The sequence below is a fragment of the Bos mutus genome, chromosome 17 (genome assembly GCF_027580195.1).
Source record: "Bos mutus isolate GX-2022 chromosome 17, NWIPB_WYAK_1.1, whole genome shotgun sequence".
In the NCBI taxonomy this organism is placed as follows: Eukaryota; Metazoa; Chordata; class Mammalia; order Artiodactyla; family Bovidae; genus Bos; species Bos mutus.
Window position 1 is genome coordinate 28987474 of NC_091633.1, and position 12906 is coordinate 29000379.

At 39.9% G+C, this 12906-nt stretch overlaps 1 protein-coding gene across 9 annotated transcripts in view; it reads left to right on the forward strand.

Annotated features, from left to right (window-relative positions):
- GUCY1A1 (guanylate cyclase 1 soluble subunit alpha 1) overlaps nt 1-11333 on the forward strand; it is a 72601-nt gene extending 61268 nt beyond the window's left edge. For all 9 annotated transcript variants that reach the window (XM_070386414.1, XM_070386409.1, XM_070386413.1 and 6 more), the window contains one exon: nt 3259-11333. In XM_070386414.1, the coding sequence (XP_070242515.1) occupies nt 3259-3460 (202 nt within the window). In that variant the 3' untranslated portion in view covers nt 3461-11333. The remainder of the gene's footprint in view (nt 1-3258) is intronic.
- The last annotated feature ends 1573 nt before the right edge of the window (nt 11334-12906 follow it).

Consider the following 12906-nt stretch of genomic DNA (forward strand, 5'->3'; position numbering starts at 1 on the left):
ATACATTCTAATGATTTGCTTTAAAGCCACTTCTAAATGCACCAGATACAAAAATAAAACCAGAGAAAAATAGACTCCCACTCAACCTGTCCATATTCTTTTGCAGCTTGCCTTGAATCCATTCAATATTTTGTTTTTGAGATTTTTTTCTTGATAAAATGTAAATCCAGTTCATATAAATCTAGTTCATTTAGTTAAAGTATTCCAAATGCAGTGGTAAGCTGGTCAACCAGCTTGGGGAGTGAAGTAGATACTCCCTGACTTCTAGCATTTACCATTTCTAAAGTGTAAACACTACACTGTGGCTGGTTTCAGCCTATCCATGGTTTAATTGGCTTGCAGATTCCTGAGTATTTAACAGTTGGTTCTCCCAGGCAGGTCAGAGATAAATCTAACATGTCGCCAGATGTGCCTATGATGTAATATGTATTCTAGGATATAAGTAAGCCACTCTGTCTTCTGTCCATGGTTAATTTCAGGATAGCCAGTTTTTCATTATTATGCAAACTGATTTGATAAATATACTTATATACATGTCTCTAGATAACATACCTATGAATGACATTCCCAGATCGTGAACTTCATTACTCAGTTTCAGCTTTACTCAGCATCACTCAGCTGTCCAAACCCATCTGTGTTCCATTGTGTCTGAAGGTTTCTATTTCCCAATGCCTGATATTATCAAACTTATTGTTACCAATATGGCAGGTGTTGTGTGACATCCAATTGATGATTAATGAATCTTATTTAAACAATTTATTTAATCTTCATAACTGTCCTAAGAGACCTGTATTATTATGAAAGTGAAAGTGTTAGTCGCTCAGTCGTGTTTGACTCTTTGCGACCCCATGGATGGTAGCCTGCCAGGCTCCTCTGTCCATAGAATTATCCAGGCAAGAATACTGGAGTGGGTTGCCATGCCCTTCTCCAAAGTATGGAAGAAAGGAAGCTAGAGATGGGGTTCCATCTCCAGGGGATCTTCTCAACCCAGGGATCGAACCCAGGTCTCCTGCATTGCAGGCAAATTCTTTACTATTTGAGCCATGAGGGAAGCCCTGTGTATTATAGTTTCCTTTTAAAGGCTAGAAATCTGACATCTTTGCTGTTATTCAAACTTAGATCTACCACACTTTGAAGCTTACACTTTCAATACTATGGAATTCTGTAATTTTTCACTATATATTACCAACTACTATGCCTTGGCTATGGTTTTTCCTGTGGTCATGTATGGATGTGAGAGTTGGACTGTGAAGAAGGCTGAGCGCCGAAGAATTGATGCTTTTGAACTGTGGTGTTGGAGAAGACTCTTGAGAGTCCCTTGGACTGCAAGGAGATCCAACCAGTCCATTCTGAAGGAGATCAGCCCTGGGATTTCTTTGGAAGGAATGATGCTAAAGCTGAAACTCCCGTACTTTGGCCACCTCATGCGAAGAGTTGACTCATTGGAAAGGACTCTGATGCTGGGAGGGATTGGGGGCAAGAGGAGAAGGGGACGACAGAGGATGAGATGGCTGGATGGCATCACTGACTTGATGGACGTGAGTCTGAGTGAACTCCGGGAGTTGGTGATGGACAGGGAGGCCTGGCGTGCTGCGATTCATGGGGTCGCAAAGAGTCGGACACGACTGAGCGACTGATCTGATCTGATCTGATGCCTTATAAATAATAGGTACTTGAAATATTTACAAATCCATGACTAAAACATCATTTCACTTGTTTTATTCTTTTGCAGACTAAATATTTATTGATGTGCTTATAAAATTAGTTAATTGAGCACTCTTGTGTATTCTGTCTGAGGTCTGTAATCCTTGAGACCTTATGTCTATATAGCAGTTTCCTCAGTACATATAGAACATCACAGTTCTGAACTTTAGCACAATATCATCACATCATTTAGATGTCCCATTGCAGGGGAGTGGAAGGGACAATATGAGTAATTTTCTGTAGAAGCTGGTTTAGAGCTTGTTCTCATCCATGGCCTGAATAATAGATCAGAGAGATGCTTATTAAGTTTGCATTTGACAGAGACCTCGGGAAGCAAATGGGAAGAGGAGCCAGTAACTTAATCAGTGTGATTAGAATTTAAAATGAGTTTATACTCATGGACCAATGAAGCAAATAATAAAAGCTGGTAGAACATCTGAATTTAAGAGGAAATTTAATTCTTAAGAATTTAAGAAGAAAACATATTGCAAATATCAGATAGTAAGTACAGTATACATATATACAACTAAACCTCACTTTAGTCCTACTAACCTAGAATTCATAAAAACTTTATCCAAAGAGATCCCAAAGTTATTTCCCCATTTTGTGTGTGCACTCAGTTGCTTTGGTTGTGCCTGACTCTTTGTGACTCTGTGGACCGTGGCCCACCAGGCTCCTCTCTCCATGGGATTTTCCTGGCAGGAATACTGGAGTGGGTTGCCATGCCCTCCTCCAAGGGATCTTCCCAGTCCAAGGACTGAACCTGCATCTCCTGCATTGCAGGCAGATTCTTTACCACTGAGTCACTGAGAAAGCCCCATTCTCACATTATATGTGTCTGTCTGTCTGTGTGTATATATATATATATGGCTTCTCTGGTAGCTAAGCTGGTAAAGAATCTGCCTGCAGTGCAGGAGATCGTGGTTCGATTCGTGGGTTGGGAAGGTCCCCTGGAGAAGGGAACAGCTACCTGCTCCAGTATTCTGGCTTAGAAAATTCCATGGACTGTATAGTTCATGGGATCACAAAGAGGTGGACACGACTGAGTGACTTTCACTTTCACATATATATGTGTGTGTATATATTATGTAGAACTTTTCTTTCAAAAGTTCTTGCCCATGATTATTTCTCAGTAATATTTACAAAATGAATGGGTATAGTGTCTTATATCTTTCAACTCCTTCAGTTCTATATTATTATTGTCTTATATTATTAGACTTTGTATCATTTGGGTTTTTTCCACTACTATGAATTGCACTATTGTATAGATTATGGATGATATCTTTACAAAAATATTTTATAGTTATTTTTCCTAATATGAGTGAAATCCATTATTTGGTGGAACTTTCTGTTATTGTGAATTGATTCTTCATTGTTCTTCTGTGAAGAACAATGTGTTTGTAAACATCATTAGGATTTTTCTGTCAATCACACTGAAGATGGTGGGTTTATCAACATTCTCAGGAATGTTCCCTTAGTTGTGTTGCCTTTTCTTGACTAGACAGTTATGTCAATGTTGTTTTATGATCAATATCTGCCTTTTAATCTTTCCAGATTACTCAAGGACTGTCCTGGTTTTGTGTTTACACCTCGATCAAGGGAAGAACTTCCACCAAACTTTCCTAGTGACATTCCTGGGATCTGTCATTTTCTGGAAGCGTATCAACAAGGAACAACTTCAAAGCCATGGTTCCAGAAAAAAGATGTTGAGGAAGCCAATGCCAATTTTTTAGGCAAAGCATCAGGAATAGATTAACCAAACACACACCTGATTGTTAGCCTTTGGGGTTTGACTCCTTGGAACGTGAGTGGACCCTCTGAGAGCACACTGGCATGGTGGTGAGCTGAGGAGCAGTATTAACATTTCAGGAGCCACGTCACCATCTACTTTTCCTTCCACTTAACATGACAAAAATGTATTCACTTCAATATTCAGTTTTTCAGTGAAAAACAAAGAAACCTCAAAAAGTGACTTTGAGGGGATGTAATATACTTATTACCTGTACTCAAAACTCAGCACCTTGTATATAAATCAGGTAATGTAGTGACCTGTACCACCTGGTGAGCTGTCTGCGTATCCTGCCCTGGCCGAATGCCCTGGTTATCAAAGTGCTTGTGGTAGTGTTGGTTGCCTTAAAAATGCTTGTTGAATAGAAACAATAGTCTTGATACCATAAGCTCTTTGAACCTTTCAACTGTACATTTTGTTACATTTCCTCATTTAACAGTTAGCATATATAATAAGATAGACTGAGTTTTTTTTTTTTCCTGTTGCACTTTTTTCTTTTTCCTTTTCTTAAAGAAAATAAGCCATTATGGGTTAGATGCAATATGAATCTAAAGTAGTTCTCCTGTAAATATCAAGATGATTTTATAAAAATATTCTCTACAACATAATATGTCATAAAAATAAGTATTTCCTTTTTTGACATTTGTAAAAGTCTATACATGGTAAAGGCTATTTTAATTCATAATAGCAATTTCATTTCTATTAATTCATTTTTGTGTCATCTTCAGGGTAAAAGAGGGTTATGGCCTATATTAAAATGCAATAATATCATTATGATTTACTTTAATTGAAGCAACATGGAGTAAAGGCAGCATTCAGGGAGCGAGCCATAAAGTCAGAAGCAAAGTACTTACACACACCGAAGTAATTTTGACCTATTTCAGCAGACACCCTCCATTGCCAGGCTGAGCCACAGAAAGTTGCATGAGGAAAATCTAAGTTCAGAAGTCGGAAATAAGACTTGTTCTTTTTGCTGATAGCTTACTTTTAAGTATTTGTGTTGAGCACTTTGGTGTGTATATATGTCCTCAGAATCAAGCTTTTGTCTTAAGTACACATCTGTGAATATTTTATTCTAGTGAAATAACTCAATGATATTTTTAAAGGGAATGTTAATGTTGATGAAGAAAATGATGCTGTGATTTTATTCTGGAACTTTCAAAACATTTTTCTGGAACATAAACTTTTATTTTTAGTGATGTTAGTCTAAGATCTCTGCTGAACTAAATAACATAGAGTTTGGTTGGAGATAAGATCTGATTTTTAAATGAATACAGCTTCAAAGCTAGAGAAAGAGGAACATAAAAGTGTTTAGGTCACTATTAGCAGAGCTATAGATACAGCAAACTCTTATTTGTGGATCTGAGAAGTAATTCAGCTTAAAAATTTAAAAATTATCTCCATTGGTCCCCAGGCTAGTCCATGGTGACCTCAGGAATACCAGTAATTTCTGATAGGTCTCTTAGCATCCCTGTGTATTATTATATATATTACAATAATTATTATTTACTCAATAATGATCCTGTGTCTTGAAGCACTGATGTGGCTCATTAAATGCCAATCCTATTACTGGGGACTACCACAGGCCTTGGAAAAATATAGTTATAATCTTACAAGCATATGAAGTTAATAAAAGAATTTAAAAGTAAAATCAAGACTTAAATATATTTTTCTTTCTGGAACTGAGCCCTTATTACAAGGAAAATATTAGAAATTAAGGAAAATTAAAAAGCATAAAATGTGTTATCACTTGTTTAAGCAGACACAAATTTGCTAATAATTTACTTTCCAAAAGTTGTAAGTTAATTGGAATTCAAAAAATATTCTCTCTCTGTGTGTATAAACACATGTACACACACAGAACCAGTGAAGGAAAATATAAACAATCTGTTGTTCAGTCGCTAAGTCATGTCCAACTCTTTACAGCCCCATGGACTGCAACATGCCACGTTCCTCTGTCCTCCACTATCTCCTGGAATTTGCTCAAATTCATGTTGATTGAGTCAGTGATGCTCTCCCATCATCTCATCCTCTGCTGCCCTCTTCTCCTTTCGCCTTCAGACTTTCCCAGCATTAGGGTCTTTTCCAATGAGTTGGCTTATTGTATCAGGTGGCCAAAGTATTGGAGCTTCAGTTTCAGCTTCAGCATCATAGCTTTGAACATTCTTTGGCATTGCCTTTCTTTGGGATTGGAAATGAGAACTGACCTTTTCCAGTCCTGTGGCTACTGCTGAGTTTTCCAAATTTACTGACATATTGAGCACAGCATTTTCACAGCATCATCTTTTAGGATTTGAAATCGTTCAGCTGGAATTCCATCACCTCTACCAGCTTTGTTCATACTATTACTTCCTAAGTCCCACTTGACTTCACAGTCCACGATGTCTGACACTGGGTGAGTGACCACACCATCATGGTTATCTGAGTCATTAAGATGATCTTTTTTTTTTTTTTTAATAGTTTTCCTGTGTATTTTTGCCTCATCTTCTTAATCTCTTATGCTTCTGTTAGGTCCTTACTGTTTCTGTCTTTTATTGTGCCCATCCTTGCATGAAATGTTTCCTTGATATCTCTAATTTTCTTGAAGAGATCTCTAGTCTTTCCTACTCTATTGTTTTCCTCTATTTCTTTGCATTGTTCATTTAGATAGGCCTTCTTATCTCTCCTTGCTATTCTCTGAAACTCTGCATTCAGTTGGGTATATCTTTCCCTTTCTCCCTTGCTATTTGCTTCTCTTGTTTCCTCAGCTATTTTTGTAAAGAATCCTCAGACAACCACTTTGTCTACTTGCATTTCCTTTTCTTTGGGATGATTTTGGTCACTGCCTCCTCTACAACGTTATGAACTTCCATCCACAGTTCTTTTGGCACTCTGTCTACCAGGTCTAATCTCTTAAATCTATTCATCACCTCCACTGTATCATCATAAAGGATTTGATTTAGGTCATACCTGAATGTCTTAGTGGTTTTCCCTACTTTCTTCAGTTTAAGATTGAATTTTGCAATATGGAGCTCATGATCTGAGCCACAGTCAGCCCAAGGTCTTTGTTGTCTTTGCTGACTGTTATAGAGCTTCTCCATCTTTGGCTGCAAAGAATATACTCAATCTGATTTCAGTATTGACCATCTGGTGATGTCTAGTGTAGAGTTGTCTCTTGTGTTGTTGGACGATGGTATTTGCTATGACCAGCATGTTCTGTTGACCAGACTCTGTTGAAAACAATCTGAGGGAAATGTAAGCAATCTGAGTCAAAGCTACATGGGAATTCCTTGTACTATTCCTGCAATCTTTCCATAAGTTTGATATTTTATCCAAAGAAAAAGTTACTAAAATGTGTTTTCTTGAAAATATTCAGTCACCTGTTATGGATTACCTAGCCCAGTGTGCAAAGGCTCCTTAACTGTGGGATGCTACGTAGCCAGATGGACACACAACATTTCTGTGATGGAATGCACTCAAAATCTGCAACTTGGATGCTAAAAACTTGGAGGAATCCCTTTCTCATCTCTGCCTTATCAATTCTAGAGGATGTACTTGTCAGAGACACATTCAAGTCCGGATCACTGAAGGTGCCTAGGGACAGAGCTTGAGGGTAAGTTCACAAGGAAAGTGAAGGACCAAGACAGAGGCTTGAGACTGGCGTGGAGTTGAGAATGGATAAAGAGTGGACACAGAGGGTCTCTGACAGGGTTGAGGGCCGAATCTTACCGCCAAGTCAACTGTTCTATAATACAATTTGAGTCCCCAGATGCCTATTCCTCCTGAGAATTCCATGAGCTGTTCTTCTGTTCTGTTGTTTCCATGACTTCTTGTCCCATAATTTTGTGTCCAGTACACAGAATAAATTTGCTTGTCACATATCGTTCTCAAGTGAGCATAGAGTTCCCTTGAAGTCTCCCAGAGATATCTGCAAAGTGAAATACAGAGTTCAAAGATCTGTTCCCATTTTCCCTTCTCTTTCTACTTCCATCTGGACTTCGTAAGAAAACACAAAGTTTTTGAACCTAGCACTGAAGAAACTCATTTCATGTATTTGTTCATCTTTTACTGAATGACTACTATGTGCCAGAGACATATAATGCTGTTTTTGGAATTCCAAGTAAGGCCTCTTTTATCAAGAAAGAAAATTGGAAGGTGCACATAAGAAAAATAATCACAAAATGCCATGGAACCCAAAGGAGGAGACTCAGTGCCTGCAGAAGGGTCTTAGTCTTCGAGGAAGTAGCTCATCAGGCCAAGGGGAAGGACTGCCAGGCAAGTGCACGTGTGCACACGGACACAGAGGCTTGGGGTGCAGGGTGCACTCTGCATCCTCAGGTGCCTGGAATGAGCAGTGGTTGGGGGAGGAGAAAAAGGACAGAAAGTCCATTTGTCAGAGTGACTATGATTGTTAATCATTGTTATTATTAGTTATTATTCATGTCCATGGAGCCCTTTGTTCAAAAGGGCTTATAAAGGAAAGAAAGAAGCAAAACAAGCAGACCATTGGCTTCTGCCTCTGTCCCCAACAGTTTTCAAACCACTTCAAGCGCAAAAGGAAGGCATGTGATGCTGAGATGTGAGTCTGTGCAAGCGTGCCATGAGCAGCATGGATGAGGATGGAATTTACCTGCGCAGATGACTAAATGAGCATCCATCTGTATCTCAGAAGAAAATGATGCAGGACCATAAGTATGAACACAAAGCTGGGATGCCCGGCCTGGAAATTGCATGTCACTCTCACTTGTCCTTCACACCCTTTGGTGGGAAAGAAGGAATGGTTGCTACAGTAGCTTGTTTGTTTGTTTGTTTTTACTACTAACCTTTTCTCCAAATTACCCATCCGTGACTTGGCCAGACCTTCCAGGGCAGCTATGGTGAGGTGAGGAGCAGTTGTGGACACAGCAGGCTGCTGGGCAAGGTAAGGGGGAGTGAAGGGAGGAGTGACTGGGGGGCACGCACGCCCCCATCCCACCCTGAGAGCACTAGAGCAAAGCCCGAATGCTGTCTAGGCTGTGTAATGCTGGAAAGACATGCTCACATCTCTGCTAAAGTGACAGGTAGTCGTCCCAAAGAGAATGGGTTAGTGGATTATCCTGGCTATAAGTGCATGGGTTTTACCTGGATAAGTCATTATTCCTCAGAGGAAAGGACTCTCTCATGGGTATTTGTCGGGGTGGCATCATAGGGCACTGCCCTTCCCTGAACCATGAAACAAGGAGCTTGTCTGTGCCTGATTGTGGGCCTGGGTGCATTTCCCTCGGGGACAGTTAGGTAAAGGAGGGTTTGCAGAGTAAAGGATGACAGATGTAGCACACGTGAAGGGGGAGGGCGGTGGATGGGGGGAATCTGGCCAGAGGCCTTGCAAACCTGTCAAGAAGGACTTATCATCTGCAAAACCAAACCTGCAGAGACTGCCACAGAGATGCTAGGGAAGTGCAATCCCCTGGGTCTAAACACAGGCTAAAAGCAGGGACAGCTTGCTTTATTCAGCAGACTTTATAGTGTCGCAGTGTACAGTCTCTGTTGGAATTCGGCTCCAATCCTGGGAAAACTGTTCTCTCCTGAGGGGGAGGATCCCTCCCAGTGTGAGAGGCGGGGAGCTTCTGGAAGTGATTAGCCCTTTGCAGTCCGGTTGCCTTCAGTTTCCTTCTGCTCTTTGCGTGTTTGGTTCCAGATTGTAGGCGAAGTGTGGCTCCCTTTAAATGCTTCTTTTGTGGTGTTGGTGATGTGCACTGACTTGGTGACGTGCACTCTTGGAACATTCTACACTTTAGTGCCACCTATATTTCTCCTGAAGCAGCTTTGCCCTTGACCTGTCACACATGCATCTGTTTTGACCAGCTCACACAATCCACACACTTTTACCTCTAAAACTATTATATTCTTCCTGCATTCAGTGCCTGCAAAAAAAAATAGGTTTCATAAATGCATAGATTCCGAATTAAAAAAAAACCTAACCAAAAGATAAAAAAAATGGTATCCTAAAAGCCAGGCTTCTTTTATTATCAATGCAAATTCTTTTTCATCATAATAAATTTAGTGTCAGGAAGATGGGGTAGAAATTGGGATGACATATAAGTTGCAGGTCTAGGACTGAATCTCAGAAATTTTGGTAGAAGATTTGCAATAAAGGTCTGCTGCCTTTCAGTTTTTCCAAGTATTTCATGTCAAAACATTAAATTGCAACTAAACCTTATAGATTGAGAAGAAAATCACTTGGCAGAAAAGGACTTTGCATAATGCCCAAATCTTAAACTGTTAGCTAAGATGTTTGTTTAGTCTGAAATGTTGCCAAACCCATCTGTACTGAAGCAAGAGCAATGAGGTAGTCTCGGGGGAAACTAAAACAAAGCAAAGCAAAACAAAGATGCTGTTGTAGAAGTTGGACACTCCAACACATTACATACCCAAGAAGAAGGTAAAGCTGAGGGCTTTTGGGAAGTCACAGAGACGAGGCTCAAGAAATTCTGTGCCTTTGGCAGCACTGGTGGCCAGTGAAGTTGTTCAATCACAGTGAGCTGCCTGCTTCCTCAAATAAATGGTATCTTAGAAAATTGAAGTGGATAAAAATATATTAGTATTTGAGAATGTTCTGTTCCTTTACCTCCTCCCACATGTAAGTTAAAGATGCCCTGCAGAATCCTATGACACAGCTTGATAATCACTAATTTCAAGCAGCGTTCTCCAACCTTTTGGATTCTGCACACCATTAGTATTAATAAAATTTTTAGTAAACTGACAATATATTATGAATCCATAAAAATACATGTTATCATATATGTATTATTAATATTTATGATTAATATAATATGCTGTTCTCAATCTGATATATTACAATATAGTAAGAAGCTTATCTTTAAGAGAGCATGAAAATAAGTAGAAATTATAGTATTTTCTTCACTTACCCTAGTGAATTGTCTTTATATTTTACTCTGGAAACTGTTACAACAGGCTGGTGGGCCTCCACTTTGATTGAGTCACAAATCACTTTGAGAACTGGATAAAAGATAACAGATAAGACCATCACCCTCCCAAGTATGTGGGCATGCTCTTATACCCCAAGACTGACATGAATTTCCAGAGGTTTGGGGATTCCTTGGAATCTACTCCTGGGCCACCCCAGTGGGGTAGCAGAGACCCTCAAACCAAGAACTTGTTATCTAGAAGGGAGAAAATAGCAAGTCCTATTTGGAATGAAAGGAGAATGAAGAACCAGAAGTCTGTGAATTTTGGCTTAGATATGACCAGTTGATTTTTGAAGCACAAAGGGAGTAAGTTCTTTCACTCCTGGTTCTGTGGAATGATTCATGGGGCTTCACATATGAGCAACTAAAGTTTTCTTTTTAGCAAATATTAAACATATCTCTCAGTGTATTTTCTCAAGCTTTTGGTAACTGTGCATTGCTCTAAGTATCTAGTAATTTTTTTCTGGTTTAAGTATTTCTTTTCATTGTTCCTCTATGTGAAATAGGAGAGCCACTGAGCCTTGCACTGAAAACCTCCTTAATATTAACAACACTTCTTTTATTATTACTTTAACAGTTGTTTTAAATAACACATTTATTTTGAGTTCTACTTCTGGCAGAGTTGCAAAATCTATCAGAAATTTATCCTGTGTCTCAGAAGCTTGTTAAATATTGCTGCCACATAAATATTGTAATACAAGTGTTAAATAAAAATCTTAAAATGTTAAATGAGTTCTGTTTAAAAAGAAAATGAACTGTTGACTTAAGCAAAAACAACATTGAATATTTTGTTTTCTTGTGGGTCTTGCCGTTTCAGACAGAGGAAACCCCCATACTACTAGTATGACTGAAATATATTTCTTTAGGTATGTAAAACTCCTATTTCTGACAAAACTCATATTCAAGTTTTTCAAATCACAAATAAAATCTTTTTTTAAAAGAGAAAAACCTTAAATTTAAGACTAGAACTGTGCTCAGCTTATCCGAGTGCAATGTAATGGTTAGTAGCACCAGCTCTGGGTCAGTTTGTCCTGGTCGCATGCTGCTAGATGTTTTTCCATCACTCTTTTGCATTTTGTAGAGAAATAGGAGGACTGACTGCCTTCGTTCTACATGATCTTTTCAAGGATGTTTGCACAAGCGCCCTTAGAAAATAGCAATAATGCCTTCCTGCAGAGCAAAAGGCAGGCACAGTTACTACCCATTATAAAACGTTTGTGTTCCTAAGCTGGGGGTTTCTGTCCTATAACTGAAACCACTGTATGCAGAGATCACATTGTCTTGTGGAAATGGGGTTGGGGGCAGGAAGCCAGTACAAGACACTCTGATTCTCTTTGTCTGCTGGCATCACTGTGAGCCACGAAGTCTTCTGTCCCTGACCCAGAGAATGTGTGTGTCTTCTTCCAGAATTCATGAAACCGTGACAATTTAACCTGTTAACTCACAAGTAGAGTAAAATCTCACTCTTTGTAGTCTTGACAGTTTGGCAGTGAGGATGGGAAGCTGATGGAAAGTGTGGCTTCCTGGAAGAGGGTAGGTGAGGGTCTTGTGGGCTGATCAATGGGACTTGAAGGGAGAGTCCATGGGATGTGGGAGCAATGATGGTGACCAAGATGTATGTCCCACAGAGTGGTAAGTGTTTGTCTGTTTTGTCAGCTAGTGAGGAAGGCTCATGGGGAGTTTCATGTCAAGTACCAGACAGGAGGTTCCAGTTCAGTTGTCTCAAGAGTGACTTGGTTGTTGCAACACTCCTCTGGGTGAGAACTTTCTCCCCAGTCAGGCTGCCAGCTCAAATCCACATTGTCACCATAACCAGTACTAAGAACAGTCCTGGACTGGAGCAAGGTTCCAGACTCTTCAGACCACATTCGCGGAAGTGGACGTTCACACTTAATACAAAGGAAGACCATCCATATGCCCTGTGAGCTGAAACCAGATGAATCACTGAAACACTGGCTAGTTCACTTGTGAGGTGCATGTGCTACGTTGGAAGCATCGTGCCTGTTAGGGAAGAATGCAACTCCTGGGAACTCTTAGGCTTAGCTCTCCTGACAGACTTTCACGCGAACCTCAGATCTTTGCAGAAATGACAGTCAGGGATCGATGAAATTTTTCAGTAGTCCTGGCTGCCATAAGTGAGCTTGGTTCTTTGAGGGAGATTGCCCTGAGAAATCTCATGGAAACCACACAAACTCGCATGGAAACCACCGAGAAGGCATTGCTGTGGGGTGAACTGTGTCCCCCCAAAATCCATATGTTGAAGTCCCTGGTCCCTATTTGGGAATAGGGTCAGAGTAGGTGTGTAATTCGTTGTGATGAGGTCACATGGGGCAGATAGACTAGACCCCTAATCCAACATGACTGGTGTTCTTAGAGAAAGGAGAAATCTGGACACAGAGACACTAGGAGAACCCATATGAGTATGAAAGCAGAGATCGAAGTGATGCTTTTACAAGTCAAAGAATA